The sequence below is a fragment of the Heterocephalus glaber genome, unplaced genomic scaffold (assembly GCF_053883595.1).
Source record: "Heterocephalus glaber isolate CG9 unplaced genomic scaffold, H.glaber_assembly_v1.0 deba00001561, whole genome shotgun sequence".
Taxonomy (NCBI): domain Eukaryota; kingdom Metazoa; phylum Chordata; class Mammalia; order Rodentia; family Bathyergidae; genus Heterocephalus; species Heterocephalus glaber.
Genome location: NW_028258349.1, coordinates 2458688 through 2483098, shown reverse-complemented (window position 1 = coordinate 2483098; position 24411 = coordinate 2458688). Strand labels below are relative to the sequence as shown.

Sequence of the window (24411 nt, the reverse complement as noted above, 5' to 3'; positions counted from 1 at the left end):
AAAAATGGGGGAGGTGGGGACAACCAAGGGGGACTCATTGTGATGGGGAGAGGGGCAGGGGGTAAGGCCTTGGTGGAGGCCAAGAGGCCAAGAGGGAACACTTCAGATCTGCTTAAGATGTATTCTTTTGGGACCCATGATTATCAGTCCTTGGTTTTTATGCAGTGGAAAAACAGGAGTCTTAGTTCTGACATCCAGCCCTTGGTATCTCTATCCTACTACGGGTAGATTTCATCTCCCAAAACCTACCTCCCATTACTGCAATTTAGCAAGGAGATATTGGGGAACAGAAGAAAGAAGGGAGTTGAGAAATCAGGGGAAGTGGTGAAGGGGTTGGGGGGAGGGGAATGAGGGTCAGGGTCCAAGGGCAGGTGCTATCAAGTCTGTCCCATTTGAGTAAATGTGTAATGAGATGGGGGAGAAAAACATGAGTGCCCAGAATGACCCCCTGGGCACTGATCAATGAGCATACCCTACCTCCCAGTAAAACAAATTTAGGAAATAGCCTTTACCCTCCCTGTTCTGACCAGAGCTCTCACAAGGAAAGAGGCTTCTGTCTGGATAAAGGATGAAGGTGCCTGGTCACTTATTTACCTTATCTGTTCCAGGAGGTGGTAAGCCAATATTGAATCAGAGGGGCAAATAGCATTCCTGTCAGCAAGGCGCTGGCCCTTGTCCCAGCCCTTACTGTGAGAGAGGAAAGAGGTGCATCCTTCTGGCCCAGAGCATTTAGGTGGAATCAGCCAAACACATCCCAGGAACATTTGTATCCTTCACTCTTTTGCCCCCAAAGCTTACTTGCTATGTACACAGACCACTCCTGAGAGTTGGGGGTGGAGATGTGGGAGCTAGTGAGGGAGGTAGTGACCAAAGACCAAGAAATCTTCTATTTTCCCTGTGGAGTAGAGAGTGCTTGCGGGTCACTCTGTTGCGTGCCTCTGGCTCTGGGGTGGAGCATATTCTCAGGCTGGAGTCCTATTCCTTGATTTGATTTGCCCATTATGCCTTGAGACTGGGAGAGGGGCAGGTTGACTTTTCAGGGCAGCTGTTATAGGAAATCATTCTGCCAGAACCTGCTGCTCTACCCCTCTTATCCCCATTCGCATTTCACCAAGAGGGTGAATAGGAGAGCTGTAGACCTCCTTCTTGTAGGAATAGCAACGATAATAGTAGACGATAATAGTAGCCGTGTACCAACATCTATTCCTACTGGGATTATATGATGTGTTCATACAATGAAGTCTAGGAAACCAACTGATATTACAGCCCAAACTATTCCTATGTATCTGAATGGCTCTTTTTTTCCCAGGTCTGTGTCCTTGTGAGTGGTAATCATTTGGAGGTGTACCGTGAAGGAATGGGAGAATTACCCAGAGCCTCTGTGGGAACTGTGGGTAGTTGGGTGGTGGAGGTGACATGAACCAGGGTTCAAAAGAAGTTCTTTAGGGCTGGGGATTTAGCTCAGTGGTTCCACCGCCTGCCTCGCAAGCCCAAGGTTAAGAGTTCGATCACCCGATACAAAAAAAAGTTTTTTACCCTGGTGTGGTGGCACACGCCTGCAGTCCCAGCACTCTAGAAGGCTGAGGTGGAAGGATCTCAAATTGGAATCTAGCTTGGGCAACGTAAGGGATTTAGGGAGACCCTGTCTCAAACTCTGAAATAGAAAAAAGGGCTAGGGAAATAGCTCAGCGCGAAGGCCCTGGGTTCAATCCCCAGTACAAAAAAACAAAACAAAACAAAGTCTTCACAGTTGTTCCCTCTGTCACCCTTCACAAAACGCAAGCTTCAAGGCTATAATTTTTTTTTCTCAAGGGAAATGGAAAGAGCTTCATTGGACTAAGCGACGAGATGCTCCCTCTAGCGTTTCGTACTTTCATAGGTTTATCCTGACTTTGGAGAGGCGGGATTTTTTTTTTTTTCTTTCTTTTTTGGTACCAGGGATCGAACTCGGGTACTTGTGTTTGCGAGGCAGGCACCAGAACCACTGAGCTGAATCCCCGGCCCAGGAGGCGGGACTTCTAAAACCTTCTACCAATAAGCCACGAATCGAATTCCACCCGCCTCTGCAGGGCTGGGATGTTCTCCGTCTTTTACTTCCTTCTTTCCCATTGGCTCCTTGGGTGGGGATTGAGGTGCCCTTTTTCGTCCATTGGGAGGGGCCCAGAGGAGAGGGTTGGGTCTTTGAGTCATTTCTTTGCCCGGTTCCAAGATGGCGCTCATGACCACGCTGGGAATACAGCGTGAAGCCTCAGTTCTGCCAGCACTCAAGATGGCTGCCCCCATCAAGATGACCGGGGTGTGCCTGAGGGAAAGGGGCAGTAGGATGGTCTGAGATGGTAAGGACTATTGCTCCATTGTGGGGCTATTTTGGGGACGTGGGAATGAAGAGTAGGGAGACTGGCAAGATAGATGAGGTCTGTGATTAAAGAATGGGAGAAAGGACAGGGGTGACAGGTGGGGGCGAGGGATCAAAAATAGGGCGGGAGTGTGCCTGAGGTTCAGGCTTCTCATCGGTGCTCTCTCCCCCAACTCTTCCTGTTCTAGGTCTAGCATTGGACCATATGGAAGTTTCTGGGACTGGGGAGCTGGATGATGGGGGGTGCGGCTCGTGAGGGGTAGAGGGAGCAACAGCGTTTTTTCCCAGGCTAACCCCGGCCCCTCCTTGTCCTTTGGACTAAAATGGGGAACACTCTGGGCCTGGCACCGATGGGGCCTTTGCCCCGCCGAAGCCCCCGCCGAGAAGAACCTCTGCCCAATCCTGGGAGCTTCGATGAGCTGCACCGGCTCTGCAAAGGTGAGAACTTGGCACCAGGGTGTCTCAAGTTGAAGAGGTCTTGAATACTGAATGTGATGGGAGCAGAAAAGGGGAGAACACATCCGGGGCATCCAGCCTCAGGGAGGTTCAGGTGCCCAAATGAAGTGGAGCATTTTGTTGCAGGATTTGAAAGGAGATCAGTTCCTCCAGTGCTTCCTTTGGGATTGGAAGGGGAGACTACCTCTTTGGGTAGGGCTTCCTCGTCTGTGCTCATTTCTTCCCTTCCCTTCACCCCCTTCAGATGTATTCCCAGCACAGATGGAAGGAGTGAAGCTCGTGGTCAACAAGGTTCTGAGCAGCCATTTCCAGGTGCTCCCACTTCTCTGGCCCCTTCTTATTCTTTTCTGGTACCGGGGATCGAACCCAGGACCTTGCACTTGCAAGGCTGGCGCAGTACCACTGAGCTAAATCCCAGCCCCATCGCTGGCCCCTTCTTACAATCCCTCTCTGCCCGTCCCTAGATCCTCTTCTCCTTTCCTTTGCACTCCAGCCTTAATCAGGCTATGTAGAACAAATGAGGGAGCGTGTGGGGCTCTCTGTACCTCCCTTGTCTGTTGGACCTGTGCTTTAAATCTAGTGACTTGGCATATGCTGGAATATTTGAGATTCTTAAATCTCCCTAGATGGGAAGAACATGAAGAGTGGGATGAGGGATTGAAATGAACCAGGAATGCTGTCTTCTCCATTTTCTTTTCTTTCCTCAGGTGTCTCACACTGTGCACGTGAGTGGCCTGGGCCTGCCGGGCTATCACCTCCATGCTGCCTATGCAGGGGACTGGCAGCTTAGCCCTACTGAGGTGAGGGCACCACACTCCTTAAAAGCTCACCTGGGACTTAGGGCTGGAGGAAGAGGAAATGCATATGTTATGGGGAAAAATGGGCAGTAACTGGATTCTTTGAGTTTCTTCTGAATTGGAGAGGGTAGAGCAACATTCCTATCTGTGAAGATGCCAGAGTTTGTCTTTGTGCCGCCACCAGGGGGCGCTAGGTAATGTTAATGAAATCCCGCAGTAGTATTTGGATTGTTGCTCCCCCGCTCAGCCTTACTATCTACACTCCTCAACAGGTCTTCCCCACTGTGGTAGGGGATATGGACAGCAGTGGCAGCCTCAACGCCCAGGTCCTGCTTCTGTTGGCAGAGCGGCTCCGAGCTAAGGCTGTCTTCCAGGTGACCCCCAGTTCCTGCCTCCATCCACTGAGGCACTTCTCTTTCTCCTCCATGGGTGTCCTCCCCCAGGGGAGGAACAGAGGCAATAGTAATCATTAAAAAGAAGGAGGGAGATTTGACTTCTTGTCTCCCTCTCCCGACTCAGACGCAGCAGGCCAAGTTCCTGACATGGCAGTTTGATGGCGAATATCGGGGAGATGATTACACAGCCACTCTGACCCTAGGAAATCCTGACCTGATTGGGGAATCGGGTGAGAAATTGGGACAGGGTTTTTTGGTCTTTGTTTCCTATTTGCTAATGTTGGCTCTGGCTCTTCATCTTCTGTATAGTTTAAGGCAGTGAAGACAAACCTTTTAGAGATCAAGTGCCGAAACTGCAACCCCAAACCCACTTATTTATTGCAAAGTGCCAACACTGCAATTAAACCTCAATATTGAGGTTTTAGTTTAGAAAAAACAACTCATACACTTCGCTAGAGTGCTGACAGAGAGGGCTTTGTGTGCCCACTCTGGCATGCATGCCATAGGTTTGCCACCACTGGTTTAGGGGTTGGGAAAGGAACTTCTTGGGTAGTAGGCGGGGTGGGGGTAACTAGGGGTGGGGTGCAGACCTGACCGTGGTCTCTGTGACTGACTCCATGCCTCTCCACTCCCCCACAGTGATCATGGTTGCTCACTTCCTGCAGAGCCTCACTCATCGGCTGGTGCTAGGCGGAGAGCTAGTTTATCACCGGCGGCCAGGCGAAGAGGGGGCCATCCTGACCCTGGCTGGGAAGTACTCGGGTATGGAGTGAAGTGGGGTAGTGACAGGGAGGGGCGATTCTGAACTTTGTTGAAGTTCCTGGCCTGTGCCCTACCATAATGTTCCTTTTTGCCATCTTTTGGTTCTTACAGCTGTACACTGGGTAGCTACATTGAATGTGGGATCAGGTGGGGCCCATGCAAGTTATTACCACAGGGCAAATGAACAGGTAAGACTTCTGATCTCATTCCCTACCCTGACAAAAAAGTTGTCAACTTTTGCCCCTCTAGATCTCCACAAGTTCTGCTGGCTGGATTTTTTTTCTCACTGGCATTTTTAAAAAGAATGCATAGTAGTTATACAGACCAGTGGGTTTCAGTTTTGCATATTTATCTCTGTGCATAACATGCTTTGATCATCTCAGCCTAATGTTCTTCCTACTCACAGTGGGTGTACATTGTCACACTGCCTTCCTTCTGCTGGTCCCTTGTGAGGACCCCTCTGGTCTTCACTGAGATGGATGCCCTCTCCTTGCCCATGTTTCTCAGGTTCAGGTTGGAGTGGAGTTTGAGGCAAACACAAGGCTACAAGACACAACCTTCTCCTTTGGTTACCACCTGAGTGTGCCCCAGGCCAACATGGTGTTTAGAGGTCAGCGTCACTTCGATGACATTGGGAAGTGCTGAGGGATCGGGGGGATTGGGGGGCACGCACAGGGAGAGGGCTCTACCTCACTTCTGCAGCCTCCTTTCTCCAAGGCCAGTTAAATAACCTAGCTGATACACCTTCCCCTGCAGGCTTGGTGGATAGTAACTGGTGTGTAGGTGCTGTGCTGGAGAAGAAGATGCCGCCATTGCCTGTCACCCTGGCCCTCGGAGCCTTCCTCAATCACTGGCGCAACAGATTCCACTGTGGCTTCAGCATCACTGTGGGCTGAGGTTGTTCCGAGCTGGGCCCACAGCAGCTTGAACCTGAGTCAGGTGCCCTAGGGCCAAACACTAGGCCCCTCTCCAGAGCCTTGCTGGGTGACCTTCAGGTCTCAGGAGCAGAGTGGGGGACAGGGCCACACCCTCCTCAGAACTGGAGCTGCCACAGGGTCAGCTGATGAGGGAATGATTTGAGGCTCCCACTTCTGCCACTGGCCCCAATATCCCCTTCTTCAGCCTTGTGGCTCTGGACAACGGGAGAAGGATTAAGGGGTGTGTCTGACTGACTATCCCTCCTCACATCCTTCTCTTTTCCTTTGGATTAAGGAAAAAATTCCTTAATCCTTTGGATTAGCACCTAGCCCCTCCTCTTCAGAGCAGGAAAGTCTGCATGGGACTCAGCTCCCCATCCTGTTTTCCCATCCCCCAGCCTCCCAAGGCTGAGAAGCTAAATCTGTGGCCTCAGAAAGTGTCCCCCCATTCCCAGAAGGAGCATTACCTCTTTTCCCTGAGGCTTCCTCCTCCATATTCTGTGCTTCCAGAAAACAACTTTGTCCCCATGGTCAACCCCACTACTGCATGAAGAGGCAACAGTTGCTTTTGTCTTTCATTGTAATCACTGAACTCTCTTCCTCCTGGTCCCAATATGTTGTCCCAACAATTTTCCCTTTCCAGTCCAGTGTGGCCCAGGGGGGCTGGGGAAGGAGGCGAGCCCCGCCTCAGCTGCAGATCTCCTGGAGCAGGGGCATCATGGCGAGAAATCCCTGGATGCGCTGGACTTGGTGCCAGTATGTGTTCTGAATGCTCCGGAGCTCCACCAACAGGCCCAGCAGCTTTGCATACCGAAACCTTTGGAGGAAGTATCAGGGAGACAGGAGGGAAATAAGGCAGCTGGGAGTTCTGTTCTGACGCCCTGATCTCCTGAACCATCCCTCAGTGATATTAAGTCAGAAGATTAAAGAAAATCAACCTCTGGTATGACAAATACATCAAAAATTCCAAAGGTCCCCAAGAGGGCCTCTGACACTGTCTTCTCTCACCATGCCCAGCTTTTCCTGAACCCAGAGCTCTGAGGGCCAAGTGTAAAGAAAGCCCCAGACTTGGCCAGAACTTCATCTGTACAGAATCTGAGGGTCTGGCCTTCTGGAGCAAGTTCTAGAAAGTGGGCTTGTTGTTCTGTGGTATAAAGTGTCCCCTTTCTGGAAAACTGACTCATTCATTAAGCGATGAGCAAGACAGAAGTGGTGCATACCTCAGAACCTATATAGATCATAGACTATTGAACCAGGGATTGGCTTTGGCCATGAAACTACGAATGACCATAACTTCAAAGGAAATGAAAAATCCAAGGAATTGACCAACTAGAGAGGAGAGGAAGGGCCTAGGAAGAAGTGTCTGGAGATGTTGGAGTGGTGAGGTGATGGATGTCATCAATCTCAGGAATGCTGTTATACCGAGCCTGTGAGCTACCACTTTGCATCTCTACTGAATAAAAAAAAAATCTGGAAAAAGTGAGATGAAGCTGCAGTAAATGCAATTGGAATGCTGGAGCTATGTGAGACAGGGATGGCATGCAGGAAGGACCAGAACCTCAAGACACCTGGTTTCCCAAAGCAAAAGGGTAAAAAGCATTTATCCTGAGTTCTGTTTCCCTAAGCCTTCCTTCCCTGGTGTAGCCTCCAAGCCCCCAGTTTCCCACTTACTGATTTCGAGGCCTTGGCTGCTTGCCGTTGATGTAGCTGTCCAGAGTCAGTGCCATCTCCTCTTGCAGCTGATCGATCTCTTTCCTCTGGGTAACTCCAGGCCGGTCTGTAGGATAAGGACCAGGGAAGGCCAAGGTTGGGGGAGGCCTGCATGGTGCCCCTGGGGCTGTGGATGCTACTGATCCTCTAGGTTTGGAGGCTGAATGGCTGGGGGTGGATGGATCCAAGGGGCTGAGCATTTGGGCACAGATGGCAGGGCCAAAGTTTCTGGGCCGTGGGAGATGCTCACCAGGAGAGAAGAGGGCCATGGCAGCCATGAGCACATACTCGGGCTCCTGGAGCTGCAGTTGTCTCAGTGTCCCATGGAAGCGAAAAAATCCCTCCAGAAAGTCTCTCTGGAATCCGGCTGTTGTAGATATTGGATTTAGGAGCCTGCAAGTCACCTTACCACACCCCATAGCCCAGGGACACGTGCCTTCGACTGCTCTGGCAGCACCTCACCATGAACTCCATCTTCCAAAGTGTAGCGAAGAGGCCCACAGAAGAAGTTTTGTGTTTGGAGACAGAAAGTGGTATTGAGTGCAAGCTGACCCATTTCTATCACTGCTCCCTTGAGAAGGGAGATTTGGTCCTCCATGGGCAGGGACCTGTGGGTTGCCATAAAAAAGGGCGCTTGAATCGTAAGCCTGAACTTCAGAGAGGGAGAGGGACCCTTAGTCCTGATGGCCACAAAGTTGGAGCTGGGTGTGGTGGAACAAGAATATAATCTCAGCTACCTGGGAGGCTGAAGCAGGAAGATTTAAATTCAAAGCTAGTCTGGGCAGCATAGTGAGGCCCTGTCTCCAAAGAAATGGGGCAGCATGCTGGGGATTTAGCTCAGTGGCACAGTGTTTGCTTAACATGCATACGGCCTCTGGGTTTATCCCACAGTACCATTTAAAAATAAATGGATAGGGCCAGGGATGTAGCTCAATGGCTCCGCACCTGCCTCACGAGCTTAAGGTCCTGAATTCAATCCCTGGTACCAAAAATAAATAAATAAATAAATAAATAAATAAATAAATGAAATTTGAGACCTGGTGCTTAGAAAGACAGAAGTGTTAACTTGGTCAGTGGCTTTTGCGGGGTAAGAGCCTATACAATTTATGAAGCATTTGCTTCCTGGAAGTTGAGGGGAGGCCACTCACCGGAAAAGGGGCAGTTCCTTGGTGAACTTGATAATTTGCTCCATCATGAAAGTGTTGATTTCTGCAAAGTGTGTGAGCAGAGGCAGCACTGGAGCCATGGCGGTCGAGTGCTGGTGATGGATGAACAGGTGAGCAGGGGGCTGCAGAGATCCGAATGTGTGTGAGAGGCCCTGGCCCCAAGGATGAAGCCTAATTTGCTGAAGGGCTTCCCCAGGCTGGGGAACTGAGGTCTTGCCCTCTCTTGGTGCAGGGCACACAGCCCTCTCCCTTGGGCCACCTTTTGGGAACCCTTTTGATTACATCTCAGCCCAAATCCTGTAGGGGCTCACCCTGAACTGAACAAACTGGTCAAACATAGTCACCACGTGGCGAGCGTGGGCCTCCAGCAGGGTCTGGACCATCTTTTTCTGCTCCTTACTCAGCTGCAGAGTCATTTGCTGGGCCCGCCGCTGGGCCTGCTTGGCTCGCCGCAATGCCAGGGCTTCTGCTGACAGTATCACTGTGCCGGGGGATGAGAGATGTGACCAGGCACTGAGCCCAGCAGACTGCACGTATCTCCCAGTCCCTGATGGGCCCTCCAGATGCCCTGCGCAAGGAACAGTGGGGGAGGAGGAGAGTTTCTGACGCTTCCTTGAGCTTGGCTCAACTCTTAGAACTTCCTTGAAATTGGCTGCTCCTGGTGGCAGGGGGCTCTTGCACATTTCCATCAACCTCATAGGTGCCCATGAGGCACTAAAGTAGAAAACTTCACTGCCAGAAAGAGGGAAGAGCGGAGGGCAAAGTGGGAAAGCTGTAAGGTGTTTGGCTTCTGGAAGAACATTGAGGATCTTAGTACCTAATGCACCACTTTATGCTTGCATTACATTGTAATTTTTGTGTGTGCAGTACTGGGGATTAAACCCAGGGCTTTCACCACTGAGCTATAATTCCTAGCCCTTCTTTTTATTTTCTATTTTGAGACACAATCTTTTATATTTTTATTTTTTATTTTTTGGTACTGGGGATCGAACTCAGTGTCTCACACTTGCCAGGCAGGTGCAGTGCCACTGAGCTAAATCTTTTTACATTTTAAGACAGGTGCTGGGGATGTAGCTCAGTAGCACCGTACCTGTCTGGCAAGTGTGAGACACTGAGTTTGATTCCCCGTAGCAAAAAGAAAAAAAAGATAATTTTTTTTTGGTACCAGGGATCAAACTCGGGACCTTGTGCCTGCAAGGGAAGTGCCGGGACCACTGAACTAAATTCCTGCCCCAAAAAAGATAATTTTGAAACAGAGGCTTTTTTATTTTGAGACAAGTTCAGTCCCAAAGTTGCCCCAGCTGAGCTGGAACTTATAATCCTCCTGTCTCAGCTTTTCAAGTGCAAGGTCCTGAGTTTGAGCCCCGGTACCAAAATAAACAAACAAACAAAAAAGCCAACTCTGAGGTAGACAGGGCAGATAGTATTCATCTACTTCAGAAATGTAAACAAGCTTAGATTCCAGTGACAGATCCAAAGTCATAAAATAAGTGATGCAGACTGAATTCACACCAAAATGTTTGGCTTCTATGGTTTTCTTTGTGTTGCTCCATATTATAAAGTAGTTGATATCATGGAAAAAGTGAGTCTGGGAGTCAGACAGACTTCCCTTTGAGTACTGACTCTACAACTTTTATGCTGAATGAACTTGAACAAGTTATTGTCTGTGAGTCCGTTATATCATCTGCGGGGAGCAGAGACTGGTTATGCAGAACAGAGAAAACAGTGATTAATTGGACCATTACTGAGTATGTGCTAGGCGACAGGAGAGGAAAAGCAAGCTATGATATCCAGGGATGGGCATTTCAGGTAGAGAGAATGCAACCCCTGGGGAGGAGAGCACTTGATGTGTTCGAGGACGTCGGTGTGGCTGGAATGGACAGAGCAAGGGGGAAAGAGTTAGGAAATAAAGCCTGAAAGGTGGGGTGCAGGAGCTCAGCCGTGAAATCACATACTTTAAGAGTGATGGGGAGCCCCTGGAGGTTTTGGGAGTAATAATGACATAGTCCAGCTAGCTTCAAAACGCTTGTTTAGCCTGCTATGTGGGAAATGTGCTGTTGGGAACAGGGACTAAGCGCAGACACAGGCAATGGATTCTTGGGGTAGTGGGATGCCAACTCACTGTCTTTCCTCATGCCAGCATCTAGACACTTCTGCAGCCTGCAGGCAGGGCAGTGCCGCCTCTGGGTCTTGCTGACTTCACAGCTTCCAGAAAAAGGGCAGACGAGACCAGTGCTTTTGCTGACTGTTCGTCTGTAAGTGACAGAGTGGATGTAGGGTCTGGGATGGTAGGGAATGGGCAGGTGAGCATGTGCGGAATAGAGAGGCTGTGGTCTGAAAGACTTGGGAAGCTGGTGGCATGGGCCAATCAGAGCTGTGTCCAAAGGTCCTTGGGAGTGGACAGGGTGTGACACATCTCAAGTATTTTTATGGGGACACCAGATCACTGAGGCAAGCCTGGCTGCTTTGCAGATAGTAGGCCCATAAAAACTCTTGACTGATAGGCTATGTGCATGGGATGGTTGGCCTTCTCTGTTTGTTATGCCAGCAGTTTAAACAGTGCTGTGGTCACCAGAGTAGAGGGTAATAACCACAGAGTAGACTCAGATACAGAAAGTAATGTACCTGGACAAGCTCAGGCATGTTCCAGGGAGGAAAAGTGGACTGATAGGAGTCTGGCTGGGGCGGGGGGTTGTATCTACTGGGGAGGAGGGTCTCACCTGAAGAAGCCCTTGCAGCCCTCACAGGTCAGGGCATGGAAGTGATAGCCTGTGGCTTGGTCCCCACACACCACACAGTTCCTGGGCTCATCTTCGCCACTGGATGTAGATTCAGGTGTTGAGGTGGCCATCACAGACCCCTGAATGTGGGAGGAGTCAGCAGCCAGCTCTGGAAAACACTTGACCTTCTGTCTCCTTTCTGCACAGCCTCTCCCCAAACCTGCCCCGGACCTGGTTCCCAACATTATCTATTCTAGAAACAAGAAAGTTCCTTTTTATTGCTGGGTCCCAACAGATTTCCTACCTGTTCCCTTTCAGCAACACATGGCATGCAGGCCACAGAATCTGCTGTGGGATAACTTTCCCAAGCTCCCATGCTGACCCAGCTTTCCATGGTCTCTGGAGTAGCACGAAATGGTTCTCAATGGCTGGAAAACAAGGAGCATGTGTTATATGCGGCCTCTGAGTCCTCAGGTGCCCTGTGTCAATAGGACACAGTCCCTGGACCCAGGGCAAAGGCCTGGGTGGGAGGTTCACCCAGCATGCACAAAGTGCTGGTTGGTGGCACATGAGGGACTGTGTTGGGCAAGGACCTAATGACTCATTAGAAGCTGCTCCTTATCAAATTTACAAAGGGTACCAGAGATGTAGCTTAGTGGCACCATGCCTACCTTGCAAGTGGAAGGACCTGAGTTCAATCTCTGGTACCAAAAAAAAAAAAAAAAATTTACAGAAAGTTTCCCAACTGCTGAGCTTCAAAACTACAACTGTGGCCTCCTGTGTACATAGGTTCTGAATAAGCTGGGAAGACAGTCAAAGAGTCAGCGTGAGCCTTTTCACAGCTGTGTATGCCAGTAGTGAAAGAAGAGATGTAGCATCAGACTCCCAGAAGGAAGTTTTTAAAGAAAGACTTTAAGCCAGGTGGGCACATGCATACCTGTAATTCTAGCAGGGAATTGGGAGGCTGAGTCAGGAGGATTGTGAGTTTGAAGCCAGGCTGAATTACAAATGAGACCCTATCTGAAAACAAACAAAGAACTATAAAATGAAGCCTAGGTATAGGACTGGAAGGAGTCCCACTTCCTTACTAGGGATAGCTGAGAATGAAAACAGAGTGACTGCTAATAAGTTAGAGGAAGTTGGGGTGGATTTGAGAACTCTGGCATGGCTGGCTTCACAAGTGTGTGACCTGTGCAGTCACACAAGAGCCCACATTCAGAGAAGTCCCAGCTTGGTGCAATGCTGTGCTTTGAAATAATGATTCTGTTGTTGTTTTGTTTTGTTTCTTTTTTTGTTTTTGGTACTGGGGATTGAACTAGGGTCCTTGCGCTTGTAAGGCAGGCAGTGGAAACACTGAGCTAAATCTCCGGCCCTTGTTTTGCTTTGTTTTTTAAGACAAGGTCTCACTCTGTAATTCAGGCTGGTCTTGAACTCAGTATGTAGCCCAGGCTGGCCTTGAAGTCATGGCCATCCTCCTGCTTCAGCCTCCAGAGTGCTGGGATTACAGGCATACATTATCAGGAGCTCTTTAGACTCCTGAATATCTGTAGGGGGAACAACAGGGAATAAAAGAAAGAGACAGAAACAATATTCAATTTGAGGCCTATGGATGCAGCTCAGTGGCGCCCTGACTGCCTTGAAAGCACAGGTCCTGAGTTTGATCCCCGGTACCCTCCCCCCCGACAAAAAATTCAATTTGTAGTGGGGGACTGGGAGGGGAGGAATCCATCTCTAGTGGATAGGCTTCAATGAACTCCACCGTGGGCCCACTTTTATTTAGTCAGCAAGGAGCACAGGGGAGGGGTAATGTACTATCCCAGGAGCAGCAACTGTAGTATAGGGTACCAGGATAGGGACCAAGTTTAGCACCTCAAAGGGGGAAGTTAAGGTCCTTCCCCACACGGGGATGTTTGCATTTTTTATCGCCCTCAGTAGAAATTATCTTGTCTCAGGAGTGCTGTGACCACAGCTTTCCCACACAGCCAGGAAGTCTAGGCCTTTTGCATACTTCTTTGATCCTGAGGCAGGTTAACATCTACCTTGGGACTTCAGGGCCTGTTTCCTGGCCCCCACAAGTCTATACATATCACAGCTGGTCCCCAACAGGGGCCACCTTGCCTGGCTTGAAATAATGATTTTTTAAAACAAGGGGCCTTGTTTTTTTTGTTTGTTTATTTTGCTTTTTAGTACTGAGAATTGGACCCAGAGCCTTTGCACTGAGCTATATCTCCAGCCCTTTCTTATTTTTTATTATAAGACAGGGTCTTGCTTAAATCACTAAATTGCTCAGGCTCAACTCAAACTTTCACTCTTTCTACCTCAGCCTTGAAGAGTGCTAGGGTTATAGGCATGTGCCACCACACCTGGCTCTGAGTTCACTTGTAAAGGATGATGACAAATTGGGCAGGAGGAAAAACAAAAACAAACAAGCAAACAAAAAAGCAAATCTAGGCAGAAGGTGCAACCTGAGAAGTTCAAGAGGCTGGATACAAAAAAGGCAGATATGAGGACTGGGGATGTAGCTCAGTGGCATGGAGCCTGCCTGGCAAGCGCAGAGTCCTGAGTTTGATCCCCATTACTGGGGGCGGGGCGGAGGGGGGGGACGTCTATGAGCGCAGCATTTCAGGCTGAGAGCAGGAAGAGATACCAGGCTAGAAAGATGGGATATAAGGTCAGGATGGAGGCAGGGCAGGGCAGGATCACAGGAGACTTCCTGTGTCAGTCTAAGCATCAGGGAGCTTATAAAGGGTAAACTGGGAAATGACATGCTCAGATGTATACTCTAAACAGTTTATCTACTGTGCTGGCTGTTTGGAAGATGGATTTGAGGAGGGAAGACCAGAGGCAAAGAGACAAGTTAAGTCTCATCTAGGATAATGATAGGATGTAGAAGAGAGGAAGGCTTTTAAAAATACAGGTGAAGTGAAATCATTGGAATTTGGTGACTACTAGAATGTCTGTCTGAGAAAGAGGGAGAGGAGTTGCAGATGACTCCAGGCTTGTAGCACAGATGTGAGCAGAGGGTGGTACCACCAAATGGGAAAGATGCTGCTGGAGGAGACCAAGGGTCTCCATGCTTGGGTCTTGATCCCCTTCCACACTTGACAACTTACTGTAGCAACTCATTATCGAGTCCCTACTTTGTGGTTAGGTACCATGGAGAAGGGAGAAAAGAGAGGGTTCCTATTACAAAGACATTTGTAGTCTCATTTATGAAGACCAAATAAAGGAATTTAGTAGACCTTGAAAAAGTAATCAAACTCTAAATTGTGTAATAAAGAATATATATAAATTTTTTTGAGGTAGAGTATCGGAGGCTGATCAGTCCTCCAATCTGTCTAGAGAAGGGGTAAAGAAAGACAAAGAGACACACTTTCAAAGTTTGTGGGGGGTTGGAGGTCCATGCCAGAGTGGGCAAAGACAAAGACACTCCAAGCTTGCCATTATTTATCAGGTCACTCAGGGGGTGGCAGTAATCCAATTTGATGAGGATCTTATGTTGATGAGGATGGTGGGTTGAGGAGGATGGTGAGATGGTAAAGCATTCTTACAATAGTAGGTGGGATGAGATAGCAGGCGAATAAAGAACTTTTCCTTTCCTCCAGGAAGAACCTTTCTCTCTTTTTATTATTACTCAGTTCTCAAGGAACTAGGATGTCTTCAACTGATGTAATCTTGTCCTAGAGCATGACAGCATCATGGGACCATTGAGGCCTTAGCTGTGACTGAAGCACATGGAGCTATGTTTCCAAATGCCAGAGCAGGCTAGGATGGCAAGAAGACACTAGGCTTTAGACAGGCCCTAACCACAATTTAATTATGAAATGACCCCCCCCCAAAAAAAACTATATAGAATGGCTCATGACAATAGAGACTCGCTATGTAGTTCAGACTACATATGTTGAACTCACTGTGTAGCCCAGAATAGCCTTGACCTTGCAGTGATCCTCCTGCCTCACCCTCCTAAGTGCTTGGATTATAGGCATGTGCCACCACACCTGGAAAGAACATGTACAATATCATAGGTATTAGTTTCTTTTTTAAAATTTTATTTTATTATTATTATTATTTTGTACCGGGGATTGAACTTGGGTCCTTGCACTTGTGCAGAGTTTCTTTATTCTTATTGAGTGCTTGACATGAGCATAGTATGTAAGAACCTACCTGTGGTAACCCTTTAAAATAGGTAATATCAAAGCCAGGCATGGTGGTGCACACCTGTAATCCCAGAACTCTGGGAGGCTGAGGCAGGAGGATTGCCACAAATTCAAGGCCAGCCTGGGCTACACAGTGAGTTTAAGGCCAGTCTGAATTACAGTTCAAGACCCTGTCTCACCCCCCCACAAAGATAGATAATATCACCATTTTACAGATGAGAAAATGGAGGCTCAATGACTTTAAATCACTTGTATAAGGACCAATATATAGTACCCAACAGTTTATTAGATGACTTCGCTTGAATGTCAGAAGGGCATTTCAGGTTCAATATGTCTAAAATGGAATCATTGTCAATCCTCTACAAACTAACTTCTCCCATAAGATCTAAGTTGGTGGGAAGTGGAAAGAACATAAGCCTTATTTGGTTTTTTTTTTTGGTGCCAGGGATCGAACTCGGGACCTTTCGCTTGAAAGGCAGGTGGCGGAACCACTGAACTAAATCCCCAGCAGCATAAGCGTTAGAATCACACAGACTTAGATTCAAATTCTAACTCTGGCTATCTATCTATTTATCTATCTATCTATCTATTATTTATTTATTTATTCATTTATTTATTGGTATTGGAGATCGAACTCATCAGTGCTCTGCCACTGAGCTATATCCTCAGCCTTTTTTATTTTAAAAAGTTCTGTTAGAACTTTTTTCTTTATTTTTGGGATAGGGTCTTGATACATAGTTTAAGATGATCCTGATCTCCCAGAAGGCCCTCAAACTCAGCGATCCTCCTATCTCAGCCTTCTGAGTGCTGGGATTATAGGCGTGCACCTCCATACCCAGCATTGTCATTTTAATTTTTAAAATTTTTGAGAGTCTACCTAAATTTCCCAGGCTGGCCTCAAATTTGCAATCTTCTTGCCTTGGCCTCCTGAGTAGCTGGGATTAGAGGTGTGTGCCACTGTACCAGCTTGATTCTCATCATTCTGGATAAATGAATTATTTTTTTTGCACTTCCTTAGTAATTTGACACAACTGAGACCCAGCTCCACAGGACATGGGAATCAGATATCATCATAGTGGACCAATCCCAGACCAGAGAAGGGAGGCATTCTTCCTCTCCCTAGGGCAGGATTAAATGCTTAAGGATAGTCATACAGTGAAGAAAAATGTTCTAGTCCAGGGCTGTCCCTTCAATGGGGGTGTAGGGATTACTCTGAGCCTTGTTCTTTGTCTTGTTATTTGTCGTTGCTGGGACAAAATATCCAACATCCACAAGTTAAAGGAGAAAAGGTTTATTTTAGCTCATAGTTTGTAGAGTTTTCAGTCCACAGTCAGCTGGCACCAAGGCAGGGCAGCATGGCAGAGGGGCAGGGTAGAGGAGAAACAGTCCATGACAAGGCAGGCAGAAAGCAGTGAGCCTTCCTTCCCTCTTTCCCTTTATATTCCATCCATTCCATCAAACCTATTGGTTGATACCACCCACACTCAGGGTAGGACTTCCCTCTTCAGCAATTCTATCGCCCAAAACCATGCTAAACTAATCAACAGACTAATCCAGTTATCACACCCATAATCCAGTATCACACACCCATGATCCAGCCACCTCCCAAAAGCCCCACTTATGAGGCCATGAGGCTTTGGGGGGACATCTAAATATAAGCCATAACATTCTTCTTGGAGAAGTCCAACTTGCAGTTCTTTGAGAGACGGTTGCCTTGGGAACAGACCTCTCTGAACTTGTTCTTCTATATACAGAAAGGCCCCCTCAGCATTAAAGTCCCCTCTGTGGAGCACACCACAACTGGAATCAGCTCCAGGAGACTCCTGGCATCCCTGGTGAATAGGCTTTCAGGGTGAACTGATGTCCTCACCTTCTTCCAACATACTTATCCCAGGCCAGGCTCCGAAAATGACCTGTCATGGCGTGGTGAGTTAAGCTCTTGGAATTCTAGGTGTTTTTTTTAATCTGAAGAAAAGGTTTAATAACACTCATTATCCAGGTTTGGTATAAAAATTAAATAAAGTAATATCTGTAAAGTTCCTCACACATTGACTAGAACATGGAAGGAAACTGATGGATGTTCAGTCCCTTCCCCGCCTACTTCCTCCCTCTATATTGTTTCCCTCTCCCAGATTCCAAGACAGAAAATGAGGGTCACCTAGCCTTCTTCTATCCCTCACTCCCTAAAAATGACCAAAAGCTGTGACTTGTCACTTTTGTCTCCTGACCTCCAAATGCCTGACTATCCCTTGGCTGAGTTCGGGCCCTCATCATTTTTGACTTATCACTGCAGTAGCCCATTAAATTATTCTCCCTAATTTCAGCCTCATCTTCCAACCCATCCTCCATGCTGTTGCTATTTCTAAAATACAAATTTGATCATGTCTTTCCCCTACTTAAAATTCTTCATTTGATTTCCATCACCTTCAGGGTAAAAAAATCCAGTTTCTTTAGCATGTCACACAAAGTCCTTTGAGTTCTGACCCCTATGTCACTATTGCTCTGACCTCTTTTATTTCATCCCTGCTTCTCACCCTTGACCTAGCACATCACACTTTGGCTCTAGATGTAAACATTTAGAGTTCCCTGGACAAACTGTGCTCACTCACTTCGGAACATCTGCCCTTGTTGCTTGTCTGGTTGGAATCACACCTCCCCTCCGCACTGCCAAGCTTTCCTGCCCAGTCCCACTGATCCCTTTGGCCCTTTAGATCCCAGGTGCACATCTCTTCCAGGGGTTTGGGGGTTAGAGCTATTCCTCTGTGCACAAATTTGTCACAGTACTTATCACATTGCAGAACAATTGCTTGCTTCTTTCTGACTGTCAATCAATTGTGAGTTGCTGAAGTTAAGGCAGAATCTTTTATTTTGGTTTCTTAGGGTCTCATATATTCCAGGCACATATAATAAACATTTGTGGGTTGAATAAATAGACTAGGGTATGAATTAAGGTCTGATTTCAAACTCATGCTTTTCCATGTGGCATCATATGCTATTATTTGTGGCATTCATTCATTCACTAAGTATCAAATGAACATATTCATTCATTCAATAAATATTTAATGGGTATCTATTTTGAGCAGGCATTTTGCTAGTACTGTAGGTTCCAAAGTGTCATCTGGATATGTTCCTATTTTCCTTTTAGCTGCTGTCTGTCATAGCTGATTATCCTTTGTTGTCCCGACTCTTTGGGAGGTTTCCATCAGTCTTTTGGTCTGATTCCTGAGTCCTTTCTGACTTCTGAACTGTTGCTGCACACTGTTCCTACCTGCCATGTTTGCATTTGATATCTGGCCGACCTCACTGTGTTGTCCATTGAGCCAAATTTCCAATCTGGGCCTGCTCTATCCTATTTGCACCTCCCTCCACCCAGTGCTGGCACAAACACTTATTGAAGATGATGGGTTCCTTTCATTTGAGCTTTATTATCTAGTTTTGTTTTTTTTTTAATTCACCCATGGTCTGTTGAATTTAATGGGCTTTCTCTTCCATTTCTCCCAATCAAGCTCCTTATTGCTTTTGAATCCCTGACATTTTTTCCTTTGAAACTTTTTATCCCTAATCTCTATGGATGACATTATACATCCTTTGGATCTTTTCCTCCTTTCCTTTTCCTTTTTTCTTTTTCTTCTGGTGCTGGGAATCAAATCCAGGTTGTATCAGTCAGTGCTTACTAGAGAAACAGATTTAATGCAAGATATACGAATGTATAAGAATTTACAAGTTTGTCTTACAGTGGCCGCCTGCAGAGTCAGGTGTGGAAAAGTGCAAAAGAGCTCTCTGTGCACTGGAGATCTGAAGGATCCAGTCAAAGGCCAGGAGCTCACTGCATTGTCCCGTGCAAGTCCATATCAGGAAGCCCAAGGGTCTGTGCTGGAAGCCAGGGGACAACATCCAAAGTGAAGGTGAAGACTGGAGCTCCTCCAAAGTAATGAAAGCGAGCCTTCCTTCTTCATTCCTCTTTTATTCCGCTCAGACGACAAGCCTATTGGTTGGTGTCACTCACACCCAGGGTGGGTCTTCTGTCTTCAGTAAATCCCTTCAGCCACAATCAGAACTATGCTGATCTAATGTAGCTGGGTATTTCTTATTCAGGTTGACATATCAGTTAACTATCACACAAGGCCTCACACATGCTAGGTGCACACTCTGCTACGCCGAACCCTCATCTTTTCCATCTGTATTCTAATTGCTCCCTTTCCCCTCTCTTCTGGTGGATTCTCTTTTTTCCCAAGTGTAGGTTAGGGAAAACTGTGCCCACCACCCCCACACCCTGCCCCAGGCTCAATCTCAGTCTTGCTATCTTTCTTTTGTATTACTTCCTAACACTTCAACTACTTACAAGGCTCTGGTAAAATGTAAAAATAGCTAACATCTTAATATCACAGCTTTTGGAGCACCTTTATACTGTTTTATTTCACTTATCCTCGTCTTAGAATACACACGTTTCCAAAATCTACAAATTTGGTTCCATGGGATCTTGCTATTCTTAGCAGTCATTTCTGATGCCTCCTCAAGCTAAATTTTATTATATTCTTTTCTCTGGATTTCCACTGTACTTGCCCAAACTTCCATCATAGAGCTTATAAATATACCATGCCTTTGCGTTCACATGACTGTCTCCTACTGGACTGTAAGGTCTATGTGGCATGGGGTTTTCTATCCCAACACCCAATAATATGTGACCCTGGACTGGGGATTTAGCTCAGTGGTTCTGCCACCTGCCTCCCAAGCGCAAGGTCCCGAGTTCGATCCCTGATACCCCCCCAAAAAATAATAATATGTGACCCTAATGTGTGCTTAGCAGTTGATGAAGGATTGCACAATTTCCTGTATTCCATGGCTCTGAATTCCAAGAGTCACTTTGAACCTTTTTCTAAATTTTTTTTTGTACTGGGGATTAAACTCAGGACCTTGTGCTTGCAAAGCAGGTGGCGGCACCATTGAGCTAAATCCCTGGTCTCCTTTTCTAAATTCTTAAAACTTTTTTTTTTTGGTATTGGGAATTGAGCTCAGGCCCTTACGCTTGCCAGGCCGATGAGGTGCCCCTGAGCTATATCCCCTGCTTTTTTTTTAAACTTTTTTTTGGTAAATTCTTTTAATAACAATGTGTTATTATCATTATTAGTAGTAGTAGTAGTAGTAGTAGTAGTGGTAATACTGGAGATTGAATCCAGAGCCCTACCCATGCTAGTAAGGCAAGAGATTAGGATACGCAAACTAGCTGGGCAAGTGGGTATGACCTGATCTGTCATTCATGGAGATCCAGGAGACATGCCCAAGTCCTGCACCTGGAGCCAATCAGAAAGCACTATCTTCAGTTCTCCTCATGAGAATCCAAGCAGGTTTTTGATAAGAGGCCTAGACCTGGGCTGGGGATTTAGCTCAGTGGTTCTGCCACCTGCGTTGCAAGTGCAAGGACCCAAGTTTGATCCCCGGTACCAAAAAATAAGAGGCCTAGACCTGACCTCAGCCTGAGGAGTGGATGGCTGCCATTAAGCTCCTGGCCACTGAGTTGTCTCTCTCACAGTGGACCACTCTCACACTTCTTTTCTTACTTTTAATTGGCCTGCACTCACTCCACACAGCATATTTCTTTTCCTACCTTTAATAAATGTAAAACATCACTTTTTTCACTTTTTTGCTTGTTTTGTCCAATGCTTTGCTCAGGACAAGAAGAACCTAGAAAGCATTCTAGGAGTCTCCAGCACCCCAGAACCAAGTCACACTAAGAAGTACTCTACCATTGAACTATATCTCCAGGCCCTCATCCTTTCTCTCCTCTCTCTCTCTCTCTCTATATATATATGTATATATATACACATATATACATATACATATATATATACATATATATATATATATTTTTTTTGGTACCAGGGATCGAACTCAGGACCTCCAGCTTGCGAGGCAGGCACGGTGCCACTGAGCTACATCCCCACCCCTCCCCCCCTTTAAAACAGGGTCTTTTTTTGTATATGTACTGCTGAAGCGAGCACAACAGGTTCTTTTTTTGGAGATAGGGTCTTACTAAATTGCCCAAGCAAGCCTTAAAATTATAGTACTCTTACTCAACCCTTCTCAGTAACTGAGATTATAGGATTGTACCTCCATGCCCTACTAAGGTTAAATTCTTTATTCTTTTTTAAAAATTCTTTATTCTGATATCAGGACCCTTCCATGTTTCCTGAACCTTTTTAATCATTATACTGAGTCTTCTTTCATTATGTGTCTCTTGTTATCACCCAGAGGTCAGAGAAAGACATCTTTTTTTCCCTCTGTCTATATTCTACCTTTCCTTTAAAGCTCAACCCAAATCTCATTTTCCCCAGGAAGCTTTTGACTTTTTTGGACCTAGCTGATGTCTTTCTTCATTGTTCTACTACTATTTATTATCATATAATTTACTATTTTTGCATGCTTGGACATTTAATCATCTATGGCAGGGACTTACAATTTATGACCTTGAATCAAATTTGGCCTGCTGCCTATGAGCTAAGAATGGTTTTATATTAAAATTTTAAAGGAAGACTATTTTGTAACACATGAAAATGATATCAAATTCAAACTTCAGTGCCCACAAATAAAGTTTTATTAGAGCATAGACAAACCTATATGTTTACATGTTGTCTACAGCTGTTTTCAAGCTACAAGTGGGAGACTTGTCTTTTTTTTGTCAGATCGTCTTTTTATTGAAATATTTTCTTTCTTAGGCTTCTTATTCTTAGCTAGATGGGCACTGCACAGTACCGCTGTTGATGTTGTCTCTGATGTCATGAGGGTGCTGGCCATCCACATTGCAACCCACAGACTGGGCGGTCCCCAGGATCTCTTTAATGGCTCTGGAAACTTCTCTGGCTAAAGACTGGTGCTGCATCTGTCGGGCAATGTTAACAATCTCATCAAAAGTGATATTTCCACTGTGTTTAATGTTTTTCTGCTTCTTTCTATCTCTTGGCGGCTCCTTGAGGCCTTTGATGATCAGGGCAGAAGCAGAAGGCACCACCTCATTCTGAGCCTGTCTGTTCTGAATTGTCACCTTCACCGTAATCCTCAAACCCTTCCAGTCACCAGTTGCCTTGGGGATGTCATCACCCACCTTGTTCGGAGACAGACAGGGGACCGATCCTGGGGTCCAGGGCAGATGTAGCACCGACTTCACCACAGGTGCACCTCAGGTACACGATTTTGACCTCGTTGGGGTCGAACTTGGGCAGCTTGGTGGAGGCGAACTTAGTACGGCCGAAGAAAGTTGCACCTTAGCCTCCTCCTAGCTGAAAGCCAAAAAGGGGAGACTTGAGTCTTAACAGAAAACAAATACAGCCTAAATCCTAAAATATTTTATCATTTAGTTGTTATAGGAAAAGCGTGCTGATATCTGACCTAGGATCTTAAATTCTCTCTATAATCTTTTCATAGCTGTTTAAGAACTATGGGAAAGTCAATTTCACTAAAGACGGTCTTTTAAAAGATTAATTAGCTGTTTATTAGAAAAGTGAGGGAAATCAGAGGAGGAGGCTGCACAGAGGGTGTAGGAGCTGGCCTGGTTAGAAATTTACTAACTCAGGCAACCAGATTCCCACTGGAAAGTGAAAGTCAGAGGATCTCAGGTAGGTGAAAAAAAAGAGAGCATTTTTCCATCTTCTCTGTTTCCAACCTAGCAAAGGAAATGTGAATGAACAGAGGGTATAGCTAGAGAGAGGGCTATTTTAAGCCTTACCTAAATCTGGTTGTTGGGAAGAGATCAGTGGTTACTGCTGGAGACAAATTCAGCTATTAATAATGACTGTCACAACAGGGCATGAAAGATACCTTCAAAAGCGTGTAATTGCTAAAGCTGGAAGTATAAGTACAATACCCAGAAGTATTATAGACATGAGAATTTAAAGGATTTTCTTCAAGCAGAAATGAAAGTTACTCGAATAGTTGCTGAAGTTATCACAAAGTTTATGATGTTTACCTAGGTGTTCTGTTTGTTTTCTACTTCCTTCATCACAATTCTTTCGTAAAAATTATAAGCATAGTAATTATGTGGTAAAGTTCCACCTTATTGAAGAATAATCCATATAGATTGAATGGTGAGCTTCATCTTTTACATCTGCTCCCACACCTTGGCAGAATCTGCGGGGCTAGTTTTGAGACCCAAATGATTGCTACGCGCTTGCAGGAAGATGCAAGCCAGCCTCTGGGAGACTGCATTTGCATATTTCAGTGGCACGTGTAGGTTCAAGTTGTGTCTTTTTTAAAAAATTTCTTTTTGAGCTTCATGACTGTAGCACAGTAGAGGGCATATTGTTGGACTGAATTTGAATGAAAACACAGTTGTAATAGGGAAGCTCATTACTTATTCAAGCGGATCCTGGAGGGCCACCATTTTGTTGAGGAGATTTCCTTTTTGTTTTGTCTTGTGTAGGAAAAACCATTTGATGAATCCAAAAGTGTCTACCAGTTCCTAAAATCTATGATCTTCCAAATCGATTACGCACTTCAAAATTTTCCTGTTATTTGCCCCCGTGTGCTGGCCTTTTGCTCCAGTCTCTCCTCTCCTTCTTCTCTTCCTGCCCCCACTCTCCACGAGGTTCTCTATTCAGTCCTAATCAGTCAAGCCACACCTTGGCTTAAGTCCTTTCGTTCACTGGTCCCTGCTTTCCACGTACCCTCTCCACTTTCAGCTTTTCTTCTTTCTCAAACACGCACACTCCTTTCTTCCCTCTCGCTCCCTCCCTTTTTTGTGTACCACTTCTTACTCCCTCTTCTTCATTGCTCTCCCTGCTTCATTTTCTGTCCTCTCATCCCCCGACGACGGTGTCTCCCTCCTTCCCTTTCTCGGTCTTACCCTAGTTTGGAAATGCAGCAGACCTCGGAGCCTAGCACCATTGGATCTGAGGGGCTGTCACTCTGCGGTAGGAGGAGCTCCGGTTGGTCGGTCTGGGAGTCGGGGTGGGTGGGTGGATACCGCACAGGATATAAAAGGT

General features: G+C 46.4%; 2 protein-coding genes and 1 pseudogene across 11 annotated transcripts; 1 reads left to right on the top strand and 2 right to left on the bottom strand.

The window, feature by feature from the left end:
• Positions 1–2201: 2201 nt before the first annotated feature.
• Tomm40l (translocase of outer mitochondrial membrane 40 like) lies at positions 2202–7166 on the top strand. 2 transcript variants are annotated; one of them, XM_004858655.4, is made up of 10 exons: positions 2202–2336; positions 2545–2794; positions 3057–3124; positions 3520–3612; positions 3882–3983; positions 4129–4234; positions 4644–4766; positions 4878–4954; positions 5274–5376; positions 5523–7166. In XM_004858655.4, exons 2-10 carry the CDS (start codon positions 2680–2682, stop codon positions 5660–5662), a joined length of 927 nt encoding a protein of 308 aa, XP_004858712.1. In that variant the 5' UTR covers positions 2202–2336; positions 2545–2679; the 3' UTR covers positions 5663–7166. The 2 variants fall into 2 exon arrangements, with proteins under 2 accessions (XP_004858712.1, XP_021095335.1); XM_021239676.2 differs by having other exon boundaries at positions 2246–2336; positions 2645–2794.
• Nr1i3 (nuclear receptor subfamily 1 group I member 3) lies at positions 6310–11771 on the bottom strand. 9 transcript variants are annotated; one of them, XM_087190898.1, is made up of 9 exons: positions 11584–11771; positions 11280–11419; positions 10682–10812; positions 8871–9127; positions 8542–8681; positions 7856–8001; positions 7644–7760; positions 7355–7460; positions 6310–6500 (listed from the first exon to the last, which is right to left on the bottom strand). In XM_087190898.1, the coding sequence occupies exons 1-9, from the start codon at positions 11671–11673 to the stop codon at positions 6371–6373; spliced, it is 1257 nt and encodes a 418-aa protein (XP_087047024.1). In that variant the 5' UTR covers positions 11674–11771; the 3' UTR covers positions 6310–6370. The 9 variants fall into 9 exon arrangements, with proteins under 9 accessions (XP_087047024.1, XP_087047026.1, XP_087047027.1 ...); XM_087190900.1 differs by having other exon boundaries at positions 8871–9040; XM_087190901.1 differs by having other exon boundaries at positions 11280–11448; positions 11584–11768.
• A 10294-nt stretch (positions 11772–22065) lies between these two features.
• Positions 22066–22695, bottom strand: LOC101700710 (large ribosomal subunit protein uL11 pseudogene; annotated as a pseudogene).
• Positions 22696–24411: the final 1716 nt, after the last annotated feature.

Coding starts and splice junctions, on each gene's coding strand:
- Tomm40l (XM_004858655.4), top strand. CDS start 2,680: ATGGGGAACACTCTGGGCCTGGCACCGATGGGGCCTTTGCCCCGCCGA. Junction 3,125..3,519: donor TTCTGAGCAGCCATTTCCAG/GTGCTCCCACTT, acceptor TTCTTTCCTCAG/GTGTCTCACACTGTGCACGT. Junction 4,767..4,877: donor CCTGGCTGGGAAGTACTCGG/GTATGGAGTGAA, acceptor TGGTTCTTACAG/CTGTACACTGGGTAGCTACA.
- Nr1i3 (XM_087190896.1), bottom strand. CDS start 11,673: ATGGAAAGCTGGGTCAGCATGGGAGCTTGGGAAAGTTATCCCACAGCA. Junction 8,002..8,541: donor AAGGAACTGCCCCTTTTCCG/GTGAGTGGCCTC, acceptor GGCAACCCACAG/GTCCCTGCCCATGGAGGACC. Junction 6,501..7,354: donor CAGCCAAGGCCTCGAAATCA/GTAAGTGGGAAA, acceptor CTTCCTCCAAAG/GTTTCGGTATGCAAAGCTGC.